The sequence below is a fragment of the Cervus elaphus genome, chromosome 12 (genome assembly GCF_910594005.1).
Source record: "Cervus elaphus chromosome 12, mCerEla1.1, whole genome shotgun sequence".
In the NCBI taxonomy this organism is placed as follows: Eukaryota; Metazoa; Chordata; class Mammalia; order Artiodactyla; family Cervidae; genus Cervus; species Cervus elaphus.
Genome location: NC_057826.1, coordinates 63,156,898 through 63,184,771, shown reverse-complemented (window position 1 = coordinate 63,184,771; position 27,874 = coordinate 63,156,898). Strand labels below are relative to the sequence as shown.

Here is a 27,874-nt window from a genome sequence, read left to right as displayed (position 1 = left end):
CTCTAATTAGCACACAACCAGGGAACGCAAATATTCTAGCTTCGGGTCACGTACTAAGGGGGAGGTTTCTCTAATATGATCCAAAATCAAATACTCTCTTTGGAGCCTCTGCTGAGTTTGGATATCAATATTACATTCTTCCCATCTACTGGGAGGGATGGTGAGGAAAGGCTGTATTGATCAATGCACAAAGTCCAATTTTATCTTCCTTGCACTTACCTGGAGGTCACATGTGAACAACGATGCTCCCTTTGCCTTGGAAACCGTAGTGATTTGTTGAAATGTCAACAGGTCATGGACGTAAATATTATTTTCTGTTTGGTAGGAGATAAAAACACCACTATAAATTATTACAATTCTCTAGGATAGCCAACTTCAAGACAAAAAAAAAAAAAAATGGCAAATGCTGGTTCAAGACATTATCTTCAGTTTCACTAGCAATGACTTATTCTGGTCCATGAACCAGTAAAAAAAAAAAATAAGTAAGAGATCACTTAATCTTCTAAACTTGGATATTTTGTTTCTTTCAATCTGGGCTAGCTTGAGTAAAAGAGCTCTTTCACTTCAAACAGCACTCTTACACTTGGTCTTTCTCAAATCTGGAAACTCCTGATGTAATATCTGTAAAAGAAATTCCTTGTAAAACTACTCATGTTAGGAGGCTCCAATAAGAGAAAGGAAACACCCTATGGATTCTGTAAAAACACATGGTGAGAATTTTTTGCCTAGCAAAGCAAGCACAACAATTTCACTTGGACCCTCTAGCCAGTTTTAGGTACTTTAAATGTTTCTCTCTTAACTAGAAACTTAAGTTTAAAAGGATTCTACTATTCGGGCGCTGGGCTGAACATACAGAGCATGAGGCAAGTTTCTTCTGCTTGTCAAGAAAAGGCCTTACTGGCCACCTCCCATGAAACTGTGGCTTTTCAAACAAGGCCTTGAATAGTCTGGCCCTGATCTCTCACCTGTTTCTAGCCACTCTCCACCATATACCTGAAGTTTGGCCACATCTCAGGGCCTTTGCTGAAGCTGTCTCCTCTGCCTTTAATGCTCTGCTGACCTCTGTCTTCCTGCTGAAATTCTAATCACCCACTAGACACTGCTGTCCCTCCTGTTATTAAGACCCTGCACTTTTTATAAATTTTCACTGGAACTTGTGTGTCTGCATGCTCAGTTACTTAGTCGTGTCTGACTCTTTGTGACCCTATGGACTATAGGATGCCAGACTCCTCTGTCCATGGGATTCTCCAGGCAAGAATACTGGAGTGGGTTGCCACATCCTCCAGGGGATCTTCCCAACCCAGGGATTAAACCCGGGTCTCCTACATCACAGGTAGACTCCTTCCACTAAGCCCCTGGGAAGCTCCACTGTGACTTATCCCACTATAATATGAGTACTTTCTGTCATTTTGGTCTTCAGAATCAAAACTTAAGTTTTAAAGATGGAAACCATGTCTCATTCAACTTGGTATCTCCAATGTCTAGAGTAAGGCACAATATATATTGAATGAATGAAATGACACTTCTTGGAGAACAGAGCTCAAGATATGGGGGATGTACCTTTATTACCTGTGTACCCTGCTGTATCTGGTGTGGAATGTGTCAGTTTCACTTTAAATAACAACTGTCAAATTAACCATGAAAAGGTTAATCAGATCACAGTTTCTGTTTCTTGATACATGAAATACAAATGCAACCCCTTTTCTTACCTAACAAGCTGACCAGAATCTTAAACTGGGAGACCACGTGGATCTAGAAAAGAGCAAATCATTAGATTCAGTTAAACATTTCTGACAAGGTTCAGCAAATGTTCATTTTAACTAAAAATAAAAAGGGACTAAAAAGCCAACATCAATGGCAAGGATCTGACTTATATGCAATCACAATTTCTGCTCATGAAAGAGGATTTCAGGTATGTAATGGATGGACAGATATCCCTGCAGAAATAGGAGGACAGACAGCAGACGATTCAAAGACAAGTAAATAATTTTACCAAAGTTCTAGCTTTGATCAGGTCTCTTAGACATCAATTTCGTGGCTTACCTGCTGAATCTTTTTGGAGAAGTTCTTATTGGATTTCTCTAATGTCACTTCAAACCTGTTGCAACCTATGGAAAAGAAACAAACACATTTCCAAACACAGGAATACCTATAAAAAGAACCATGACAAAAAATGCTGCTCCATACCACTCTCCTACATGAATCATTAAAAAAAAAAAAAAATCCTGAAAGAACAGAAGTTGGAGATCTAAAAGAGACAGTTGTCTTTACTAAAGATAGTAAGTTGCTTTCAGCTCCAATTTTGGAAAAAAGGGTTTCATGCACCTCTTCCTGGTGTTAGCAGAAAGGACCAAACCACAGTTTACTGAAGCTGCAAGGTACTTACAAGGATTTTATCCCACGTAATAGTACCTTGGCAAAGTATTTCATCAAAAGAGTGTAAAAAGTAACAGTCAAATATGGGAGCCCAAGCAATGAATCCCAGCCCAAAGCGTTCTTAGATCTAACTAACTCCCAGCAGCTACCATATGTCTTGCATCACAGGACAGAGCAAACACCAGCCCCGGAGCTAAAGCAACTTAATGCATCTACACTTACTGCCACTCTTGGATGATGCTACACCTGCTGACACTGTTGCAAAAAAAAGGGGGAAGAAAGTTATAGGTCTTAAAAACACGTGAAGCCCATCTTGCTCGGGTGACCAAAATATTTAGCATCAAAAACCACCAAAGGGTCAAAAAGAATAAATATCACAGCAATAATAGCAGTTATGATTAACTAAGCAACAACTAAGTGCCAGGCTCCGGATTTTTAAATTTGTGTGTATTCTCTGTGACTTCACAACCACCCCAAGAAGGAGGGTGGTTATTATTCCAATTTCATCTCTGAGAGAACTGACAGGTCAAGCAGTTAGAGAGCAGCCAGGAGAGACAGGCCAGAGGCAAACTCAGGGCTGACTTTACATGGAGCCTGGGTAAAGCCTGCACCCTGCCACCTGCCTCCCAGCTAGAGGAGAGACTATGTACATTGCTGACCATGCAAGTCAAGTCGGTGGAGATTCTCTGAGCAGCCACAAAGGCCCACGTCACCAAAGTTGGTCTTACTTCCTCCACATGTCTCTAGGAAGAGGAGACGAAGATGGGGCCTTGAAGTTGTGGGTGATTCAGAAACCTACTCTGTATTATGTCATTACATTTCATAAGGGAAAAAAAATATCAGCCATTATTGCTTGATAAAGAGTTCTCTATTTGAAAAGGGCATTATTACCTCTAACAATTCTCTTTCTAGGCAGAATTATCTAGGACAGAGATTGTCACACGTTTTGATGTCAGGACCCATTCATCTTAAAAATTACTGAGGATCAAACTTCTACATGGATTACAGCTATCAATGTTTACCATATCAGAAACCAAAACTGAGAAATTTTAAAAACGTGTATTTTGGTGGGGAGGGGTGCTATCCTGCGTCTTTGTAGCTGCACAGGTTTTTCCCTAGTTGCGGTGAGTAGGGGCAATTCTCTAGTTGTGGTGTGCTGGCTTCTCATTGTGGTGGCTTCTCTTCTTGCTGAGCCCGGGCTCTAGGTAGGTGGGCTTCAGTAGTCGCGATTTCCAGGCTCTAGAGCACAGGCTCAATAGTTGCAAGGGCTTAGTTGCTCCCCAGCATGTGGGATCTTCCCAGATCAGGGATTCAATCTGTGTCTCCTGCACTGGCAGGCAGATTCTTTACCACTGAAACACCAAGGGAAGCCCCTTAAAAACATGCATTAAATGACTTATAACAGTAATAAGCTCATTGCTTATTAGCATAAATATTTTTATCAATAACAACTATTTTCTCCAAATTTAAAAGAAAAGCATTGTTTTACACTTTTGTAAATCTCTTTTAAGGTCTGGCAGGAGACCCTGGTTCAATGGCTGGGTTGGGAAGATCTGCTGGAGAAGGGATAGGCTACCCACTCCAGTATTCTTGGGCTTCCCTGGTGACTCAGTGGTAATGAATCCATCAGCCATGTGGGAGACCTGGGTTCAATCCCTGGGTTGGGAAGATCCCCTAGAGAAGGGAAAGGCTACCCACTCCAGTATTCTGGCCTCAAGAATTCCATGGACTGTATAGTCCATGGAGTTGCAAAGAGTTGGACATGACTGAGTGACTTTCACTTCACTAACAGAAGACAGTTGGCTCTCATATTTGTTTCTGCATTTAATCTGTTTTGATACACTGTATGGCTGAGGTATATGACAAACATCTGTCCTCATGTGGACATGTAGTTGAAAAAGGGAGGAATAGCTTTTTAATAGCTTTTTCAGATAATTGTGGATCTTTGATGCTAGACCAAAACTTGACAAAGGGAGTTTCTTGCAATCTGGAATCTGAAACCTATTAATGAACTTTTCTGTTAAAGTCCATTGGTGTATATTACATTTTGAATGGCTCTTTTATTTATGCTTTGTTTAGAAAATATTGGTTCACATAGTTATGCAGATTTTCCAAATGTTGACACATTTTGTTATACAATTGAGAAAAAAAAAATCATGCTCATTATCACCCCAGTCTCATCAGAAAAAGCTTTCAGTGCTGAGAAGCTGTCAAGTTCATGGGGTTGGATACAATTTTTCCACAATTCTGATTTTCTCTTGAAAGCTCTAACTTTATCAGTTAACTGGCAGTAACACTACTGCCAGTTGTTTTCTTTGAAGTGAGAGACTCTATTCATTTTTGAGAAAACATCTACCAAACACCCAAATGCTCTGAAAAACCACAATCTATCTGTTAGTCATTCTCTCAAGCAGAAATGATGCTCCATTAAATAAATGGTCAGCTCAGCTCAGCTCCCAACAATCACATGAGAGCTTTCCCCTGAGGTGGTCACCGGGCTGCATACCTTGCACACAGCAGAAGTGATTTACGTGTACTTCCCATTATACCACAGAGATTACTGAAGAGGTGTTCTCAAGGGTCAAGATATAATAAAACTAATACTTTTTACTGCCCCACAAAGAACATGTATGCTTAGTTGCTCAGTCATGTTTGACTCTTTGCAACCCCATGGACTGCAGCCCGCCAGGCTCCTCTGCCCATGGGGATTCTCCAGGCAAGAATACTGGAATGGGTTGCCATGCCCTCCTCCAGGGGATCTTCCCAACCCAGGGATCAAACCCAGGTCTCCCACATTGCAGGCGGATTCTTAACCGTCTGAGTTACCAGGGGTGAAACTGGCAAAAGAAAAAAAAAACACTGTGAGCATACACTGGGAAAAAAATACAACTGCTAGGTCAGTGTGGTGCCAAAGTTTTTTTTGACACATTGTCATGAAGTTGTTTTAAGGGGCAGCAGTATTAGCTGCCACTATTTTTAGACCATCAGTGCAAATGTTGATAAATGTCAATGAAAAAATGATAATGTTTTAGTGTTACGGTGCGAACTTAAGTTTTGACGTTGTGGATCCTCTGAAAGGATTGTGGGATACCTCCTGGGGTCTAGAAACTGTCGACTGAAAAAAATGCACAACCTAAAAGTTGAGAATTATATTTTATTCTGTAGGCTTGCTGAGGACCTCAGGAAGAGCCAGGATATATCGGAGTTCAGACCAAAAACAAAACAAAACCAGGTGGTCAAACATCAAAAGATAACTGCTATTCAAGAAAACTAGACTTCTCAAGTTTAGTGCTTTTCTATGTATGGGAAGATATGAGTCTGGACTCACTGAAATCATTCCTCTGATACGCACCTTAACCATTTAAGGCCAGTATACTGTTTTTCAGGCTTCCCAAGTGGTGCTAGTGGTAAAGAACTCACCTGCCTGGGTTGAGAAGATCCCCTGGAGGAGGGCATGGCAACCCACTCCAGTATCCTTGCCTGGAGAATCCCATAGACGGAGCAGCCTGGCAGGCTACCGTCCATGGGGTTGCAAAGAGTCAGAAACGACACAACCGAAGCGATTGAGCACGCAAACACATATACAGTTTTTCTCCCTTCTGAATCCCCTCAGGGTGCACAGCTTGAGCCTGTAGTGGCTGATGGCTTGAGGGTCACACATCCTTTGCTCACTGATATGGCACGTAACATTTTTCCTCCACAAGACCAGACTTTGCAAACCACTGCTCTAGGGTGAAGCATCACTGAAGTAAACATAAAATTGTTAAGACCTAAGATGAGAAGCAATCTAAAGCTTCCGTTTAAGATACCAGCAGACTGAAGTTTCTGAGTAAACTGAAGCCGAGAGATGTTTGTGAACTCACAGGAGTGAGACGGCTCAGATCAGATTGGAATCCAGGTCCCGTTCATCCCAGTCTTTCCAAGAAATCTTATTACCCACTCTGTCCCTTTCCTCAGAAAGATAGTCTAGTCGAAAACTTATCAAGGTTTTAATAGGGAGAGAGTAAAGAGACAAACTAGGTAATTCAATAGTTAATCCCAGTAGGGGATTGTCAGTAAGGAAAAAAGTATGGGAGACCCCCGTGTAAATCAATGACCACGCAAGAAAGCAGGTTTGCTTGAGCACATGTGTGTTAAGCCGCCTCAGTCATGTCCAACTCTTTGCAACCCCATGACTGTAGCCTGCCAGGCTCCTCTGTCCAAGGGATTTTCCAGGCAAGAATACTGGAATGGGTTGCAATGTCCTCCTCCAGGGGATCTTCCTGACCCAGGGATAGAACGCTGGTCTCTTATGTCTCCTGCATCTGCAGGTGGGTTTTTTTTACCACTAGCACCACCTGGGAACCACAAAATGACCCAAGAGAAGCATGAGATGTGCCTCCAAACAATAAAACAATGGTGCATGAGACACACATCCTGCCCAGTGAGCTCAATGAATTAATGATTCCTAGGTCACACTCCTCTGCACACACTAAAAACAAAAATATGAGGAAAAAGTGACATTATATTGAAACCTCAGATAATTTATCATTTTTAGCATATGTTATTGCCTATTTTGTTCACTTCTATTGTGCCATGATAGTCCCAGTTTGACCATATAGGACAAGAAAACTCCCCCACCTGGCATGGAGGAAGAACTGATGACGGAAGCATGACTTCTGCTCAAGAATGAGGAAGAAGGCGGTTTTTTCCCCTCTCCCAACTTTTCCTTTGATTATAAAACTGTAGCCTACTAAGTTCTCGAGGTGTAGCATCCTCTTGCCCATCCACTTGTTCGTCTCACAGGCGTCCTATTTTAATAAATCTCTGCCTATCTATCACGGTGCTTCTTGCTGAATTCTTTCTGTGCTGAGACATAAAGGACTGGAACTCCCAAAAAATGCCACCTAGTGGTTTCAGTTTGGAATATCTCAAATGTGGAAACTCAGTTCCATGGCTGATTCATAGAGGCCCAAGTCTATTTCTGGCTGATAAACACAACAGAAAATGGCTTAGAACTGAACTGTTCTCTAAGGGTATATGGAGAAGTGAGGCTTCTAATTAGAGTTTGATTTCCTAACTGTCTAAGGTAAGTTAATACTGCTATCCCAGTGACCTGTGGGGAAACAGGGAAAGTAACTAACCTGTCAAGGGTTACATGATGAATTGGGTGGGGACGGAACAGTCACCACCAGGGTTCCAAGTCAGAGTAACATTAACATTACCAGTTTGAGGCTATACTATGTTGAAAAGTTTACTTTAAGAGTCCAGTTTTCAACTCCTCATCACTTATACAGAAATGATATATTAAACAAGTTACTTTATCAGAGGATTCAGTATTTGATGGTACAAAGAAGTGATTATCTTTTGGGATAAGAATATTAGGTTCTCTTAACTCGATGCCTTGTACATCATCTGAGCCCACAGTAAAGGGTCAAAACAGAGTTGCTTAATGTTGAATAAAATCAAAGGCAGGTTTAATTTTTAAATTATAGACTGGGTTGATATCACAGAATACAAATATTCTGGCTTTGAAAAATTTAAAGCAAGGGCCAATAAAGTACCGTCTGGGGGTCAAACCCAGTCCTCCACATGTTTCTATAAATAAAGCTTTGCTGGCACACAGCCACATCCATGCTCTTTTGCTACAGTAGCAGAATAACCATGACAGAGATCTTATGACCTGAAAAGCCCCAAATATTTACTATTTCCGTAAGTAGATAAGATAGGGGCTCCCCAGAGAAAGAGAATCAGTCGTGGTTTTCTTGACATAAAAGAAGCCATTTTCGTTCCCCTAAGCCGTTCCGTGATCTAAACCTGACCATAGTGCTCGTCCCTGCCAGGTCTCAGTAATAATGATCTTCAGGGAACAAAAGAACAAACCTTTATCAGGCAAGAGAAGTCACAACAGCAAAAACAACACATCAGGTATCAAGACCCCCAGTTCTGTTTCATTGGTAAATATTAGCCTACTTTCTTAAGATTTTGCAGAATTTAACACCTGTCCGCCCACCCTTGCTGAAGGAATAATGATGTTGATCTTTTCAGACCCTCTTGACTTCACTCAACTAAAGTTTCAGCTCTCAACTACCCAAGTCTCTTAATTTAAAAACTTTCCCAATTTTGCTGCTTGGGGACACACTGCTTTGGGAAAGATCTCCAGTGTTCTCCTTAGTTGCAACAAGTAATAAATCCTTCTTCCACTCTCTTTCTTGCTTGTGTCTTTTTGCTCAACACCCACCAAGAGGCGAATCCAGTTTTGGGGTAACATTTAGTTCTTTTTTGGGAACAAGTTAGCAGACTATTGATTTAAAGTTAAAAAACTTAGAAATGAAATATAGTAAGTCTCCTACATACTAACATTCAAATTGCGAACTTTCAAAGATGCAAACACGCGTTCCATCAACATCAGGTGTGACTGAAATTGCCGGCTGTGCCCTCCGATTGTGTTAGTTGGGTACCCAGGCTAACTCTGTTGGTCTTACAAACAAACAGGACTTACGAACGTGCTCTCGGAAAAGAACTCGTTCATGTGTAGGGGACTTACTGTAAAGCCTATTTTGATCTTCTGGTTTCCTTTCCTACCCCATCACTGAACTTGACTAGGTACCATTCTCCTCCCCTATTACACCAGTGAAGGGAAGCAGAATATACCACCCTCACATATGCTTCTCTGACACAAAGATTATTCTGAGCTGAAGGTAACTGAGGAGCAGCAGATACAAGAAAAGCTCTCTACCCTCCCCCATCTACCAAAGAGCAAGACATAAATTTACAAAGGTACCTTCTCTCCCCTCTCTACCAAGGACAATATTTAACTTAGAGACAACTCTAGACCCTTATCAGCCCAGAGACTACACCAGAGCAATCTATGCAACAAATTTATCTTATCTCCAGCTAGTTTCCCCATATATTTGCCACTCTAGAAACTCAAAGTCCTCTTCCTTTGTCTTGGTGCTTCTCTGATTTACAGCTCCTCATCCAGTCAACCTCAGATGGGTAAGAGTAAAAAAGAATTCTTTCCTCCCTTACACCCGGTAAGATGCTCTTTTTTTCCAATATGTTACCCTTGTTACGAGCTCCAAAGAGAATGCTCTATTTCCACTCTTACAGAAACCTATTTACTACGGAAAGTTACATACCAGGTTGAAAGTCATATAATTCTGTTTTTTCTAATATAGCCAAATAATGACAATTTTATATGGTTCAACCTACTTTGGCATTAACAGCTTATTCCTATAGTATGTATCTCCAGGATATAATATACAAACACATCAATGTTCTACAAAGAGAACACAGAAATAAAATTAGGAAAAGGGAGTGAGGAACTTTTTCCCCACTAGAGGGAACTCTAACAGAGTAAACTTCAAATATTTTTAGAGGCTTCCCTGATAGCTCAGTTGGTAACAGAATCCTCAGGCAATGCAGGAGACCCTGGTTCAATTCCTGGGTCGGGAAGATCCCCTGGAGAGGGGATAGGCTACCCACTCCAGTATTCTTGGGCTTCCCTTGTGGCTCAGCTGGTAAAGAATCTGCCTGCAATGTGGGAGACCTGGGTTCAGTCCCTGGGTTGGGAAGATCCCCTGGAGAAGGGAAAGGCTACCCACTCCAGTATTCTGGCCTGGAGAATTCCGTGGACTGTATAGTCCGTGGGGTTGCAAAGAACTGGACACAACTGAGCGACTTTCACTTTCTACATTTTTACTGACAGAAATATTTGATTAAAGTTTTAGTTTTCCAAGTCCTTGCATCTAACCCCAACAATTTTGTGAGATACTTTATAGAAGAGGAAACAGACACTGGAAAGGACCTACTCAGAGTCACATGTCGGAGAAGTAAAGCCTGACTCAAACCCAGGTCCTCTCTGCCCTAGCCCACCCTGCAGAAGTTTAACAGGATCTTTAAAATCAATCGCTCCTAACTTTTTTTCCCTTTCTATCGCACCATTTACACAAGAATTTTATTCCTGTAATATTTCTTTTTTCTGGCCTGAGTCTCCAAGAAGTGAGAAGGGAAAACACATCCAGCCCCACCTCCCAGAAGGTGATATGGGAACGCAGTCTGAAAAAAAAGAGAAAACCCTTGAGAGTCTCACAAGTTTCTCCTTACTCCCCGCTCTTCCACTGTGCTACCACCAATCCCCACTCACCTTTTTAATGGTCCAGTAATCATTGATTTCACAGCTGTATACCAGTTGACTACCAATTTTTTTAACTTGAGTAGTAAGCCACTTCTTACTTGGTTCTGAAAAGTTGCCACTTACCAACATCTTTCCGAATCCTATAGAGAAGAAGATGACCTTGTTTTGTTCCAACAAGCAGCCATTCCTCTGAAAAAGAAAAGGACCATCAGCTTTAGTAAGACCCTGTTTCTTTAATTGGGGCTTATAATCAGAAATCAAAGGGTTGAGAAAATGAGTTGGCTTTGATAATATGTGTTTTGCAAAACTAAGAAATGTTTATATTCAAGAAATGTTTGAGAATCATATAATTGAAAACAATATTTATTGAACTAGGTGAGACATATCAGAGAATGAAAAATGCCCCCAGCTTCATTGTTTCAAAATGAAACCGACCAAAAATATGATAGAAGTTTATAAAATCATAAAATGGGTAGCATGAACATAAGACTAGGTATGTTTCCATGTGATATAGCACATGAAGCTTACAGAACTATCTCAAAAGATGGTCTAACAGATAGTAGCAAGTGTGACAAAGATGTGAAGAAACTAGAATGCTCATACATTGTTCTCAGGAAAATAAAATTGCAGCCCTATGAAAAACAATCTTACAGTTTCATAAAAGACTAAACACAGAGTTACTGTATGACCCAGCAATTCCAAAACCCATGGGTATACACATAATAGAAATGAAACATATCTTCCCACAAAAAATTGTACATAAATGTTAACAGTAGTGTTATTCACAATAGCCAAAAGGTGGAAACAACATAAGTATCCACCAACGGATGGGTGGATAAACAAAATGTGGCATATCCATTCAATGGAATATTCCAGTCGTTAAAAGAAATGAAGTGGTGACATATGCTACCATGCAGATGGATCTGACAATATTATACTAAATGAAAGAAGCTAGACAAAAAAGGCTACATATTGCATGATTCTATAATATTACATGAAATGTCCAGGATAGGCAAATCTAGAGACAGTAAGATTAGTGGTTGCCTAGAGCTGGTGGGCTTAAGGAGAATGGGGCGAGTCGGCTTGGGGAAAAAGAAATGGGATTTCTTTTCAGGGTTACAAAAATGTTTTGAAACTGACTGTGGTGATATTTGCATAACTCTGTGAATGTACTGACAACCATCAAATTGTACACTTTAAATGGGTGAGTTTTACGGTATATGAATTATATCTCACTAAAGCTCTTAAAAAAAAAAAGAAATGATGGTCTTGGTTACTGGTTCTTTAATTTTGAAGTGCATCAGAATTATTTGAGGATTTATTAAAATAGATTAGTAGGCCTTGCCCTCAGTTTCTGATTCAGTAGGTCTGGAAGTGGGCCTGGGAATCTGCATTTCTAATAAGCCCCCAGGCAATGCTTATGCTGTTTGTCTAGAGATAGCATTTTGGGAGACACTGCTCTTGGCTAAAAGTCAAAAGGTTCTCAAAGGACTTAAATAATTACCCTAATAGATATATATCAAATAATTAAGCTAAATTAAGCATGTACAGATATTTCCTTGGCTTTTTGATGCTGTAACATAAAGGTCACTCACTCCCTTCATAAACTTCTAGATCCTCTGCAAAATAAAATATTGGATAATGACATAGACAAACTTTACTGAGGATGCAGTAAAGTATTCCTGGAAATGCTAAGCACTTATCAGATGCTATAACAACTATCCTTTGAAGTATCTTTTTCTTTTTTAAAAGAACTTTTGGCCATACCACATGCGGGATCTTAGTTCCCCAACCAGGGATCGAACCCATGCCCCCTGCAGCAGAAGCATGGAGTCTTAACCATTGGACTGCCAGGGAAGTTCCAGTATGTCCTTAACTTAAATCTCTATTTTATAGATGAGGAAGTTGAGGCCTAGGGAATAAGTAACTTGTCCAGAGTCACGCATTTAGTAAGACATGTGTAGCAGAGACAGGATCCCAACCCCAATTTGTCTTACCCTTAGCCACATGCTGAAAGTGAAAGTCACTCAGTCGTGTCCAACTCTTTGCAACCCCATGGACTGTTCATGGAATTTTCCAGGCCAGAATACTGGAGTGTGTAGCTTTTCCCTTTTCCAGGGGATCTTCCCAACCCAGGGATCAAACCCAGGTCTCCTACATTGCAGGCAGACTCTTTATCAGCTGAGCCACAAGCAAAGTCCAAGAGCACTGGAGTGGGTAGCCTATCCCTTCTCCAGGGGATCCTCCCGACCCAGGAATTGAACCAGGGTCTCCCACATTACAGGCAGGTTCTTTACCAACTGAGCTATCAGGGAAGCCCTGATATGAAGCACATGTTATGATGCACTTATTAAGGCATCTCATCTCAAAACAATGGGTGTTAGCCACAGGCTATCTGAAAGGTACGGTTATGTTTATAAAACAGGTCCGGAGCAACACCAGAAATATTTCTCCAGGTTGATGTCCTTAGTCTTCCAGAAAAAGATAATGACTCTGTTCTCTTTTAGGTTTTAAAGTAAAGGCAGGACACAGAAAGTAAGATAGTGTGCTCTCAATGACATAAGTGGAAATGAGAAATAACACTAGCTCCAGTAGAACACTGGTGATTTATGTCAGAGCAGAACATGGGGGAACAAAAAGAATGCAGTTCACAAGGCTTGCTTTGAAAAATATATCATGTTTAGAACTTTACTTATATTAATAGATATCACTGTACTGAGCAATTGATAATATTAAGGTTGATTTTCAGGACACCCACCAGTATTTCAAATACAAATAAAACACAATTTTTTAAAAATTCACTTACACATAAAAACCTACAGCAAAAAGGCCAACATAATGTTCACCATCTTCCCCATCCTCTCCACTGTGACCCCCAAACACCTGCCAGTTCCTGTTTTTCTTTACCTCTTTCAACAGGTTCATCAACTACCCAGATCTGCAAGGCCTATCAACTTTACCTCTACAAGGTACCTGGCAACAGCCCTCTCCCAGAGTCCCCGGGGACCCCTCAGCTGGTCTCACGTTATGTGTCCTTCCATGTTTGCTGGCTGTTACCTTAAAGCACATCTCCAATGCTGTCCAGTTGGGGTTTAAAAAATCCTCATGAAGATGGACTGCCAAAACATGAAGCCAAACTCCTAATCATGACTTTCAAGGGTGTGCTTTCCATTTTTATTGACATGTTTATTTGCCAATAGACATTTCTATCAAATGTCTACTGGTGATAAAATGGAATCAAATAAATTTCGTGAAAATTTTAAAAAAATTTTAATTGAGGGACTTCCTTGGTGGTCCAGGGGTTAAGAATCCGCTTTGCAAGGCAGAGGACTAGGGTTTGATCCCTGGATGAGGAACTAAGACCCCATATGCCTTGGAGCCTGAGAGCTGCAATATGCAGCAACTAAGACCCAATGCAACCAAATAAAATAAATAAATATTAAAAGAAAAAACTTCTTAAAAAATGTTTTAATTGAAACTTTATTTGACCCTTCTCGATTATTCCTCTGGAGATGCTGACGAAAATGCACTTATCATACATGCAACATATTGAAACAGCTTTCTTTTAACTAGGAAAAGCACCACACACATATTCATTTCTAATAGTCAAAGTCAAGGAAAAAGAGTGCATCATCCAGACATAACAATGGCACAGAGCTCTGACGAGGCCTGATTTGGTTACAGAAGTCAACGGGGGTTCAGGTGGCCGGAGGACCAACCCAGGGACCAGAGGACCACCCCATGCATGCTCTATGTCACCAGACAACATAGCTGTGTGTGCAAAACACCGGAAATGAAAAGCCTGCAGAGCGGGCAGAGCACGGGGTAGGGGGACAGTCTCTCTGGGACTCAACACTGCACGTCAGAAAGTGGAACATACTACACAAACGGGTAACACAGGCAAAAACAAAGGAGAGTCAGCCCTAGAAAACTCCCAGTGGCCTAATCCTGAGCCACAAGATCATAGACACGATTCCTCCAGGGAAGGAAGGTGGAGCCCTCTAGCTCACAATTACCCTAGCGAAGCTCCATCCAACAGTGCAGCTCAGTCCAAATGCATGTGATAAACCCCCACTGCTGAACATGGCATCGAGTACAGAGATGAACAGGATAGTGGTCACTTCCCTTCTTTAAGTCACAGGGCAAAGAACAGTGTTTCTCAAAGCATCAGCCCCTGATTAGCTGTGTTAGAATCACTTGGACTTATTAAAAATGCCCATTCCTGGAAAAAAAAAAAAGCCCATTCCTGAGCCCAGCTCCCAGAGATTCTGATGCAGTGATTCTGCAGTGGTGCCCTGAAATTTGCAGTTTTAAATTTTTTCATTATATGATACATTTACCTAATTCCAAAGCTAAAACTATGAGAAGTCCGTCCTGTCCATTTCACCTTGTTCTCTTCCTTCTGCTGTAAGTAACCATTTTAATCATTCTTGATTTATTTTTCCATTGTTTCTTTGGAAATCAAATAAAAATGATTTGGTATACACACATACAGATACACACACATATATCTACATTTTTTTATAGGCTCTGAATATATATTAAAGTTTGAGAACCAAGCTCTAGAATCAGATATGATTTACTGGATTTACCTTGGAAAAACTACTTAAATTTTCAGGTTCTTCCTCTGGAAAATGGAGTTGTTATTATTGCATAAATGCTTACTACATCTAAGTAGTCAACAATGAAAGCCCTTACTATTAGTCAATTAAACAAATATTTAATAAGTATCCATTGAGTCAGGAACTGTTCTAGACACAGTAAATAAACCTATGGACAAAACAAAGTTGTTGCTCTGAAGGAACTTATACTCTAATATGGAATGACAGAGACAATAAAAACATATAAAATAGCAGTAAGAGGCTTCTATGATAAGAAGATAAGGCTGAGTAAAAGAGGAGCACATTGGTGGATGTGGCATTTTCTTTTATACAGAATAGCTCGGGAAAATCTTGCTGATTTATGTGACATTTCAGCAAACAAAATGAGGAATGAGCCATATATCTAGGACAAGAGACTGTCAGGCAGAGGAAACAGCAAGTGGAAAGGCCCTGAGATTAGTTACATGAGTTACATGCTTTGTGTGTCCACGGAACAAGAACAACCATGTAACTAGTAGCAGAGAGGAGCAAGGGAAAAGACCATAGGGAAAAACAAGGAACATAACTAGAGGCCTGGTCATGACAGGTGTTGCCAGTCATGTTAAGGACTTTGGAACTTATTCCAGTTGTGATGTGAAGCTACTGGAGGGTTTTGAGCAGAGGAGAGATGCAAATAGATGACGTTTTCAAAGGATCTCTCTACCTCTATGTGGATAAAATACTGCAAATGGCACAATGGCAAACCCAGGGTGATGAGTCAGAAGACTATTATAGTCATTCAGATGGGAGAGACTGGTGCCTTCATCAACAGCAGTAAACAGTAGAGATGGAGAGAAGCGGCTGGATTGTAGAATTTTTCAGGAGGTGGAGCAGATAAGATTTGCTGATGGACTGGATATGGTGTATAAGAGAATAAGAGAAGTCAAGGATAATTCCAAGGCTTTGGGGTTTAGCCAAATGGGTAAATAGAAATGCCATTTCTGTTTGCAGAGATAATGGGATACAGAGGGATGGGCACATTTTGAAATCAGGAACTGTTCTGGCCATGCAACCGGATATCCAAATGAAGATGCTGAAGAGGCAACTGGATTCTACAACTCTGGAATTTTGGGAGAAGTCCTCCTCCTCCTCATCACCATCAGTATCTTCCTCACTTCCATATCCCAGAAGATGGGATTATGGTGGCTCTATGACATCTTCCAGCTCAAATATTGTCTGGCCCTCCAGAGGCCTGGAGGTTCCTGGATGAACTTTCCACCTAGGGTCACAATGTAGACAGAAGGGGTAAAAACTAGAAACAGCAATATTTACTGCTGCTAAAGCCTGAAAATAAAGTAGTTTTGAGGCACAAGGCAGTAAATGGCTTCTCATAGCCCAATACCTAGTGCAGCAATCTTGTAGGCAACAGGTGTTTCTCCTGTTTTGCTGGAGTTTAGACAGGCCAAAAGCTACCTACCATTTCAAAAACTGTTTCTGGAAAGCACAGGTACAGAAAATCTTTATGGTAACAAACTGCAGTTGGTGAAAGAGCCTGAAGTATGTGGACTACTAGTCCCACAGGGTATCAGGGTCAAGGATTTTGACAAGTTAAGTGGAGTGTGGCAAGTGGCTGCATCCATCCTTTTCAGAAACATATGTCCGAGGCTGAGTGGATTAGCCTTCCCTCCATGTTCACATATGAGGCAGCGTAAGTCTCTGTTATCATTTATCTTGTATTGTAATCTGTTCACATTTCTTTGTCTGCCACTGTGTGTCCCAGGAGCACAGGCACTGTTTCTTACTCATCTTTGAGTTCCTGTTTCTAGCAGAGAGACTGGCCCATGCAGGCACTTAATACACATTTGAGAAAGAAACAGGGGAGTGATCCCCTTTGTGCTGAGTGGCAGGCCTTTCATTTTTTCAATTTCTTTTTTTTTCTTCTCTATTTATTTTAAATTTTTACTGAGAGCATTTAATGACAGAAAAGTGGAGGTTTTCTTGAGATACTTGGAGGAAGTAGGATTCTCTCCTTAACCCTAGGGCAGATTGCTGTGGAGATGTGACTTTAAAAGTCCCAGAGCTAAACAACTACACTATTACTGTATAGCACAGGGGCCTGTATTCAGTATCTTGTGAAAACCATAATGGAAAAGAAGATGAAAAATAATGTATGATATATGTAAAACTGAATCATTTGCTATACAGTAGAAATTAACACAATGCTGTAAATCAACTACATTTCAACAAAATAAAATTTTAAAAAGAGGTTCATGGCAGCTGGGGGAGAATGGGGGGTGCACACATTAATAAGATATGTAGTGAAGGTACCTTACTGAAAAGGATGTGAAGAACTCTGACTGAGTGGCACTGTCCATGACAATGAATAGAATGCCAGCTACCCACCAAGATTCCACCAGGCCCATCATGATACTCAGCTCAGTATAAGATCTGATTAAGGTTCTGAGCCACCTTGATTTCTAGGACCTGGGCATTAACAGGAAAGACTGAAATTACTTCTGTTTGGTCTTTGGTTATCAGACACACAAACACTCGTGGATAGGAGCATAATGTTCACAGGAGTCAAGGTTTATTTCAGAAACCATTTGTATTCTAGAACAGAGACACCTGATCTTGCTTTCTGTACTGGCCAATTCCAAGTGGATCATGCAAAGTTTAATGGGTTAGGTTTCCTGACAGCCTGAAATGACCCTCTTCTCCTTATAGGAGTTAGGTAACTTGGGCATTTTGATTATGAGACAATCAACCACTTGGCTAGATTAAAAGTGGAGAGTAACAAGTTAGCTACAGTAATTAGAAGTAAGTGATGAGTGACCATTAAGGGGGAAAAGACATAGCTGCTTACTTGTTCAATACAAAACAAGCAAACAAAAAGCAAAACAATGTTGTCTTTCACCTGGAAAACAGTCTGGACAAGTTCAAGCCCCTAGCCGTCTAAGAACTTCTGTGGAACTTTGTTACCCAAACTAAAGACTTACTAGGAACAGAAATAAGCCAAAACTGAGTAGTTAATAAGGAAAGTTCCACCCCCACTCCCTACCGAGAGCAAGGGCAGATGGACATCCCTAAAATGCCTGGATCCCCGGAGATCGCCTAAACAGCTTCACCACCCTCACTGTCAACAGTGCTCTGCTTCCCCTCATCCTAGGCCCCTCTTGGAGGACGCCCGACCAGAGTTCACACAGCCAGAGGCCGTCCATTTCCCTAGCCTCGTGAAAGGTCTCAGTCGCTCCCGCGCTGACCCCATCTGGCCCCTCGTCTCACCCCAGGCAGCCAGACAGTCGATCTGCAGAGGCAGCTTTTCTAGGATCGGCACCGGCTCGAAGGCGTCGTGCATGGCGGCAGGTGCAGTCGCCGCCACAGCCTCAACCGGACTGTGCCGGCTCGGGTGTGGGGCCGGAATCACGACCAGGGAAGAGTGGGGACCTCGACTACTGGCTCTCGGGCAATAGAGCCATCAAAACACCGGACTTCCTGCAGAGTTAAGCCCGCCCCTTCCGCAGCCGAAGCTCCGCCCCTTCCGCCCCGGTTCCTAGAGTAATCGCCAGGAGTGATCTGGTACCTAGGATAAGCGTTTTTCGCTGGACCATCGTGTAGCCCGAGTGGTCATGGGCTTAACAAGGTGGAAAAGGGATCTTAATCTTTGAACTGTTTTGGGCATCAGAGCCTGATGAAGAATTCAGGCTTTGGAGTTAGACTTGGGATGGAGACCTGTTATTTAGAAAATGAGCTCAGTAGCTGTGGCGTTTAAGAAACAATCTCTAGAAGCCTTGGTTCTGTATCTGCAAAGTGATGGTAGTGTTGTGTACCTAACCTTGTGAGCTCTTAGCAACAGCTGACATTCTAAGCACTCAATCAATGGTAGTTTTAGTATTACCATTATAAACCCAACTAATTCGCAGTAACTTTCCCTTGTATTTTATTTTAGGGGCTTATCGAGGCCAGTGGTTCTCAAAGTATGGTCCCTACGTCAGCATCACCTAGGAACTTGTTAGAAAGGCAGTCCCAGACCTCATCCAGCCCTACTGACTTAAACACTGAAGGTGGGGAGGGGTGGGTGGTGGTCCAACTGTGTTTTAGTAAGTCCCCGAGGTGAGTCCATGAACTTTTACTTAAAAGTTTTAGAACCAAAGCAAGAATGATCTGTATCTGGCAGTTTACCCCCAAGAAAACAGCTAGTATGCCATGAAGTGAAGCATTTGGTTTAAAGCAAAATGTAAAAGAAAAAAGGAGTGAGTCTTTGATATAATCGTATTAAAAGAAACAAAAACAAAAAACCTACAGCTCTGGTCACTTTTAGTTTCTTCATCTGTAAATGAGTTTCATCTGTAAATCTGTCCCATCTTTATCAAATACTGTTTCTGATAATCAAATGAAGTATTTTCAAGTAGTAAGAAACACAAAAATTGCTAAAGAAATCTTGGGGCTAATTTTCCCCATAGAAAGAAACTGAACACCTTGAAAATTTAGAATTACCAGCTGTTCTGCTAGAAGGCCTGCTACCTTGTAGTTCAAGACCAAAATAAACCATGTAGACTCTTAAGTTGGTTACAGGTCAATGTGATAATATAAATTACTTCTGAACCTAGTCTAAGAACTGATACACTACAGCCAATCACATTAACACAAGAAGCCATGAGAAAACAGAATTACCAGGCTATAGAATTTGTGCTATATACCCCTGCTTTTAACAGTAGGTTTCTGGGAATTTCCAGGTAGTCCGGTGCTTAGGACTTGGCACTTTCACTGTTGGTGGGGGGACTAAGATCCTGCAAGCCATGTGGTGTTTCAAAAAAAAAAAAAAAAATATATATATATAGGGGTTTTTGCCTAGTTTCAAATTAATATCTAACCAGTCTCAAAATATATGACCAACTATCCTGCTGCATTATGACCACTATTCACTTGCTGAGTTTTGGTGTGGAAGGACAGAAGCACACAAAGTTAATACCAGCCCTTTGCAAATGGGTTAACCTGAGAATAGGCAGTTCCTGTTGTTTCTTAAGAGATACTATCTAGGTGATTTTTGTTGTTGTTAATCACCATACCAAACAGCTAGAGAAATGTTACATAAACACTTTAGTGAAGGTTGTAGTCACATGGTCACTGATTTTAACAGAAAATAAGACAACATAGAATAAAACCCATGTAAGGAAAATTCAATAACAGTGTGAAGAAAGAATGGTCTTCAGAGAAAGTCTTGGGAAAAAAGTGACAAAAACATGAATTTTGTTAAAACTTTTTAATATTAAAAAGTGGCATGAACTTTCTATGTAGAACAAAAAATCTTGGGAAGGCAAAATTGGACAAAATCATTTGAACAAATAATAGTGCTTCAAATGAATCCCATCACCTTGTGATGTTTCTTATAAACCATCCCTAAGCCAACACGAGATACAAGTACAGTCAATCCTAAAAAATGAGCAGCAGTCCAGGGCCTCCACATTATTTCATGCAGAAAAAACTGTTTAAGAAAGAAGGACCTGTTTCCTTTATATTAGCTCCTTCTTCTGAAGCATATAATCCCTTTAGCAGGGTGCTCACTCACATGCACTTATGATGGAGTGCCTTTCTGCATCTAGTGCAACACCCAGTGAAAGGCATGAAGGCAAACAAAGCACTGCCCAGGACTCCACAATGCTGCCCTTGAAGGCTTACAAAACAGTAGTTAAAAGTTCTGGAGTGTGCACCACATTGCCAGCAATGGGATGTGTCACAATAGCAGATGTCAAAAGAGTTAAGCTAATATTTCTCTCTAAAGTACATCTGAAATAGAAAAATCTTTAATATACACCATTTGTAAACAAAATTGCACTTGATTTTGCTTCTTCAAATGATCTAAATCACACTGTAACAGTCTCTCTCTCTCCCTTTGTTGTTGTTGTTTTAATCACTGATAGAACTGTGGCTCCTTAACGCAGGACTTTTTTTTTTCCTCTAAACTACCTCTGCAAGATTTAACCTTGGCTTCCCAGGAAATGCAAAGATAATTAACAATTTCACCCATCACCTACGTAATTCCCTAAATAAATAAAAATTACAGGCAGTTGCTCCTGGATATTACGTATTATGGCGTTGATGTCACAGTTCTTCAGAGGATGTTAAATTTTTTAGTTTGACAGATTAAACAATTTAAACATTATAGAAGGTTTAGGAACAACATACACAAGTTGCATAAACATCCATGTCAGGGTGTGGGAGGGAAAGGGGCATCAATGCTGCAAATAGAAAACTTGTAGATTCTTTTCATCCTATGAACTTGTTTTCAAGAGTGTGTTCTCCTTGTTCCAACACCTCTCGCCAGCTCCAATGCACAAAGATCAAGGAACAGATCAAGATGTCATTGCCTCCTTTAATCCCATGGAGCAGTGCAGTGACTAACATAGAAGCTGATCTCTTTCCAGGTACTAGCCATCCTCAGTTGCAAATCTTCCCATTCTTTACTCCATTTTGGACCTTTCGAAGTGTGTGATCATTCGTTCCTAGGGAGGAATATTAATTTTAAATGGTCTACATTCCAAACATCTTTTACAAAAATGATCACAGGTTTTCTTAAGTACTTGCTTAAGTTCATTAGCTATTTAGAGTAATACTTCCTAATCATCTATGAAGATTTTGAAACATACAGATGTCCAAGTCCAAAGATTAACTGAAGCAAAATCTCTAGGCTTCTGGGCAACAAGTCACAAATCAAAAGGAACTGTGTATTTTAGAGTCACTTAAGTTTAATAAAAATGTCTACCTCCTGTGATCCAGGAATTTAACTTAATGAAAGAGTCAAGGATATGGGCAAAGATTTAGCTTCTACCATCTCTACCACTGTTAACAGAATACCAGAAAGAATTGTGTCCAAAAATATAAGACTGTATAGACAAACTACAGTATATCCTGATTAAAATTACATCTGATGAAAAAGTTCTAGACATCTGTTGCACAACAATGCACATATAAATTAACACTTTGCACTTGAGAAAGGTTAGAATGGTAATTTTATGTGTTTTCCATAATTTTTTAAAATCATGTAAAATATTACATTTGATTATAAAACAGTATTTATAATATGCTGTTTCAATTGAAAAAATTAATGTAATACTATTAAATTTCACAGTAACTACACAGGAATTTTACTTTAGAATGTTCTTCATTTTTCCCACACTCGGACAGAACTGTAAATCCCTTTGCAATATGATCAATTACATCAGAAAATCTATCCTTTTCACATTTTCTCTTAGAAATACCCCTCCCTGAAGCTCTCTGTTCTCTTCCATTCTGGACTAAATGCTCTCCAAACCTGTTGCTCAGCTGTCACTGAGAATTTCTTACATCATCATCCTAGGAATTTATCCCTGCCTCTGTGTCAGATCCTTGATTTCCTGGATCCAAAGTCTTTCTCTTTACAGCTCTCTCATATTCATATATTTTATGAATAAACATTTACATAATAATTTTACTTTAGAATACTTTCTAATTTTATTCTAGAATACACTTCCTGAGAAAGCACACATAGGATGTCAATTACTTTATTTTTTGCATGAATGAAAACATCTTTATTTTACCCTCAATTGATAATTGAGTATAGAATTCTAGTTTGAAAATAATTTTTCTCAGAATTCAAATACATTGTTCTATTATCTTCTAGTTTCCAATGTTGTTGAAGAGTCTGATGTTGCTGAAGAGTCAGACTCTTCAACTCTAGTCCTTTATCTGTTTCTCTTGTAATTCATTTAAGTTCTTGAACCATTTTTTCATACAGGACAATATAAAACCATGAAGTCTGCCACCAAAAGTACTACAATAAACACATATTCCCCTGAACAGCACAACTGGGTTTCACATACTCAGCCCTCTCTGGTTGAAATATGGATGTCTGGAAAGCTGAAGCCAAAAGGGAAATCCTGAAGGCCAACCCAATTATAAGCAGAAGGTGGTGCCCAAGAGAAAGAACTGAGAATACACCACAAAAAGCCAAGTGTTCTGTAAACAGGCTTGTCTGAAAGGTCCAGTTCTCAGTTAATTCAATGCATTGAACAGCTAAGGAATCTGACACTGTGTGCTGTACCACACAGCAGGTCAGTGGGAAGTGAAGAAACCAATTTTTAACAGTCAATCCAATACAGTAAGTCACAATTGGGCAAAGGCTTTTAAAGGCTTTCTGAAATCAAGATAACCTAAACATTCAGAACATGTCTCGAAGAGGTTTCCATGAACTCAGACTACAAGTCTGATATAAGACTTCATGAGAAACCTTCTAGATGAAGTGTATGGAGCCAACTAAAAATCAACATAAACATTTTGTTGTTGTTCAGTCTTCAAGTTGTGTCCGACTCTTCATGACCCCGTGGACTGCAACAGCATAAACATTAGAAGTATACTAATTATCCTTATTATCTGTAAGATAGTGACACAGATAGTACTCATAGTAGGTAACAAAATCAGGCCATTAGAGTCAAATAAATCAGTGTTCTTAAACAACAGACTGATGACTGCCTATTAAGCCACCAGACACAAAGTTTATGTGTATATTATTTGATTACTAACCTCATCTGAATCCAAAAGGGCAGGAAGTGCTCTACAGAGAGAAAAACAAACTGATAAATGTAAAATAAAGCCATAAATGGTTCATAAAGGATAGTGGAATAATGAGTACAATTTAATGACATTTCAGGAAAAGACCAAAAAACCCACAAGAATCAGTTACTAAAATTGTATGGACTTTAATAGGACCAATGTTTAATTAACATTATAGACATCAAAAGGAACTCAAAAATTCCAAAAGGATTATCCCACTGATTTTAGGAAGACCTATAGCTAAATCTTTCTGAGCAGAAATGTCATCTGAATAAACAATCTGGATTACTTTCATTTGTATTAATACATCATTCCTAGTTTTTAGTTTCTAACATCTTTTAATGTTTTTAATACTTTAAATTATTTCCAATAATTTAATTTTTTACTTCCAGAGTTAACCACAAGCATTCTCATTACTATGTTCTTCAGCTCAACTCATTTAAAATAATAAAATACTACTTTGAAAAAGTATTCTTGTGGTAATGATTAAAAAACTTACACATCTGTCACAGAAGAAGGAACATTTTCTTCTACCCACTTTAAATCATCTTCCTGCTGAGAACATATAAATGCCAGATGTTACTAAAATGCACCAAAATATACATCTCAAGTAAAGATCTAAAGAGGTCTCAACTTAATCTTTTGTCACTCTGAATTAGTATATTCACGTAACAGGACTGAAAACACAGAAGTCAAATAATTTAATTTGAAAAACTAAACTATATATATGAAATGTAAAATGGTATCTTATATCCCTAAGTGCTTTCTTTTCAATAGTGTAATACCTAGAGTTCTTACTTCATGTAAGCTTTGAGTCTTAAAAATAAAATAAATTCTAAAGCCATTTTAAATGTAGAGTGAATGCACAGTTCTGAAGGAAAAAAAAAGCTGACTGAAAAAATCTTGATCTTTTTTCCTTTAAAAAAAAATTCAAAGTATAGTTGATTTACAATGCTGTGTTAATTTCTGCTATATGGCAAAGTGTTCAGTTATATATATATATATATATTCTTTTTCATATTCTCTCCATTATGGTTTATCAGAGGATTTTTTTTTTAAGTTATATTAGAGTATAGTTGAATTTCAATGTTGTGTTAGTTTCAGATGTACAGCAAAGTGAACCAGTGATACATATATCCACTTGTTTTTAGATTCTTTTCCCTTATAGGCCATTGAAGACTAGTAAGTAGAGTTCTCTGTGCTATATAGTAGGTCCTTGCTGTTTATCCATCCTATATATAATAGCTTGCATTTGCTAATCCCAAACTCCCAATCCTTCCCTCCCCCAACCCTTCCAACCATAAGTCTGTTCTCTATGAGTCTTTTCTCTTTCATAGACAGGCTAATTTGTATCATATTTTAGATTCCACATTTAAGTGACATAATATGGTATTTGTCTTTCCCTTTCTGACTTAGTATGGTAATCTGTTCATCCATGTTGCTACAAATCGTGTTATTTCATTCTTTTTTATGGCTGAGTAGTATTCAATTGCGTATATGTACCACATCATCTTTAGTCATTCATCTGTTGATGAGTATTTAGGTTGTTTCCATGTCTTGGCTACTGTGAATAGTGCTGCTATGGACATGGAGAGGGTGGTGGGTGCCTGTATCTTTTTGAATTAATGGTCCGAAAACATGCCCAAACGTAAGATCCCTGGATCATACGGCAACTCCTTCAGGAGCCTCCATACTATACTGTTCTCCATAGTGGCTGTACCAATTTACATTCTCAACAACAATGCAGGAGGGTTCACTTTTCTCCACACCCTTTCCAGCATTTGTTATTTGCAGACTTTTTTATGATGGCCATTCTGACCAGTATGAGGTAATATCTCATTGTAGTTCTGAAAAAATCTTGATCTTTACTACAAAAAAGACCACCTTAGGTTATTAATGAGGCTATGACTACACTGATGAAAACCATTACACAGAACCATCAGTATGGCCTGGAACTTTTTTAGGACATAGCAGCAAACCATCTAGTTAAAGATTACTAGGTCCCAGACAGAATCTCTTGCTATCTCTGTTTTTAAAAATGTTAATTATACAACAGGTTAAAAAAAAATCACTAAGACCTATACATAACTGCTGAATCCACCAAGGGCTAGAGGACAGGGCAAAAAGAAAAGATGTCATACTTACTGCTTTATTTACTTTACTATTTCCATTTGGTTCTTGTTTAGTACTTCTCATTTTCATTCCTTCTGTAGAAGAAAAAAAAAAAAGTAGATACGGTTAACTACGTCAGTGACCACACTGACAGCAAAAATAGATCCAGAGCTTCATTTTAAGCTTACTGACACTAAATTATACTACAGGTAGGTTTCTTCATCTTTACATTTTTGCTGGAAAGTTCAAAGTAAAATTTTCAGCTCATCTATAGCAAGTAAACTGGACATTTAATGTGCCATTATTCACTGAACATGGTTTCATCTAAAGACTGATACCCTTACTTTTGCTTTCCTTTAACTTTACCAAAACCAGAAAAGAATATTTAAAGCACAAATAAAAGGTGAATTTTATCACTACCAAAGCTTTCTTTCAGCATAGGTTCCTTTTGTTCATCCTCCTCCTCTTCCTCAGACAATGGTGAAAAGGCAAACCTGACAGAACAAAGGTAGAACATAAGGAAAAAATTAGAAAAGGAAAAACATTACTCCACTATCTGGATTTTACAGGACTAATTATTGAAACTTCAATTACAGTCATTCATAATATCAGTTTCAAGAATAACACAACAGTTCCTTCCCTTCAGAAAGCTCTCAACTGCTGCTCTGAACAAGAGAGACGTAGGACGGTATCATAGTTATGAGTGCAGGCTCAGCCACAGACTACTTGTGGCTTTAGACAAGTTCCCTATTCTTCTCTGTGCCCCAGGTTCCTCATCTGTAGATGGGGATAACCATAGAACATTACTGTAATAAAGAAAGCAGGTAAGTTAATTCAAATAAAGGCTTAGAACAATACTTCACAGTAAGCACTCAATAAATATTCATTTATTAGCATATGTACCACACAGGGGTAAGCATATAATTCAAAATTTCAGCCTTCAAACTGGTAGTTATGATTTGGAAAGTCTGACTGTGTTGTGTTCCAAGTAATTTATCTCTCCTTTGCAACTTGCAAGAGGTTCAGCAAAGCTTCTACTCTGGATAGGTAATTCTCAGAATGCTTAGCTGTGAACTCATTCTGCACTTTTCATCTTACTGTTGCTTATTATTTTTATTTTCCTGTTTTAAAATCTCCCTTACAAGATAAACTCTTTATAAGCTAGGAATAATAGGGAACACCTATAACCTGTTAAAGGGTAACTAACAAAAATGCACAATCCTGGCAATCCCAAGGCACTCACTAGTACTGAGAATATGCTATGTGCCAGTGTGTTCTTAAAAATTCACCTTGTATACAGAGAGACCTAGTCTTTGCCCCTGACTAATAGGAGGTGATCTTTATCTCCCTGGCATGTCCTGCCTGATATGAGTGTCACTGGTTACCCACTCTGGCTTTGGCCACAGGATAGTCTAATAATGTGATTTGTGTTAAGCTCTCTGACAGTCAAGAATCCACCTGCAATGCGGGAGACCTAGGTTTGATCCCTGAGTTTGGAAGATCCCCTAGAGGAGGGCATGGCAACCCACTCCAGTATTCTTGCCTGGAGAATCCCCACGAACAGAAGAACCTGGAAGGCTACAGTCCATGGGGTTGCAAAGAGGCGAACACAACTGAGTGACTAAACACAGCACATACTCTGGGGCACACAATATCACTTCCAGTCTCCAGAGGAACCAGCAGCTAAAGATTACAAGCCTGACCTCCAGGCCCCCTTGGAGACTGAAGGTTAGCCACACAGGCAGCAGGCACTCAAACCCCAGCAGTGTCCCACAGGCCCGGGGGAGCTTCCCTCAGTGGGCAGTATCAGCGTGTCCTGTCACTGTCATATACACAGTGCAGCCAGGAGGAAGGAACACCGTCTGTGACTCCATGGGGAGCCGACAACTGGAGAGATGCATTTGGACCCCTCCTGGACTCTGTATTGTAAGTCTCTCCTCCAAGCTGATTTTAATGTTTACCCCTTTTCTGTAATAAACTATAGCCATGAATGCAACAGCTTTCAGTGAGTTCTGAGTCCTTTTAGTGAATTATCAAATCTGAACTGGTTCTGCAAATCCTTGAACTTGCAATTGTGTGTCAAAAGTGGAGACAGTCTTAT

At 39.7% G+C, this 27,874-nt stretch overlaps 2 protein-coding genes across 4 annotated transcripts in view; both read right to left on the bottom strand.

The window, feature by feature from the left end:
* Window positions 1-18,567, bottom strand: part of VPS39 (VPS39 subunit of HOPS complex) — a 45,494-nt gene extending 26,927 nt beyond the window's left edge. Inside the window, exons 1-5 of the mRNA XM_043920032.1 lie at window positions 18,358-18,567; window positions 10,619-10,684; window positions 2,044-2,108; window positions 1,710-1,752; window positions 220-314 (exon numbers count right to left, since the gene is read on the bottom strand). Of these exons, the coding sequence (XP_043775967.1) occupies window positions 220-314; window positions 1,710-1,752; window positions 2,044-2,108; window positions 10,619-10,684; window positions 18,358-18,430 (342 nt within the window). The 5' untranslated portion in view covers window positions 18,431-18,567. The remainder of the gene's footprint in view (window positions 1-219; window positions 315-1,709; window positions 1,753-2,043; window positions 2,109-10,618; window positions 10,685-18,357) is intronic.
* Window positions 18,568-20,320: 1,753 nt separating this feature from the next.
* TMEM87A (transmembrane protein 87A) overlaps window positions 20,321-27,874 on the bottom strand; it is a 38,402-nt gene continuing 30,848 nt past the window's right edge. For all 3 annotated transcript variants that reach the window (XM_043919375.1, XM_043919372.1, XM_043919374.1), the window contains exons 16-20: window positions 26,194-26,267; window positions 25,807-25,868; window positions 24,161-24,216; window positions 23,632-23,662; window positions 20,321-21,575 (exon numbers count right to left, since the gene is read on the bottom strand). In XM_043919375.1, the coding sequence (XP_043775310.1) occupies window positions 21,534-21,575; window positions 23,632-23,662; window positions 24,161-24,216; window positions 25,807-25,868; window positions 26,194-26,267 (265 nt within the window). In that variant the 3' untranslated portion in view covers window positions 20,321-21,533. The remainder of the gene's footprint in view (window positions 21,576-23,631; window positions 23,663-24,160; window positions 24,217-25,806; window positions 25,869-26,193; window positions 26,268-27,874) is intronic.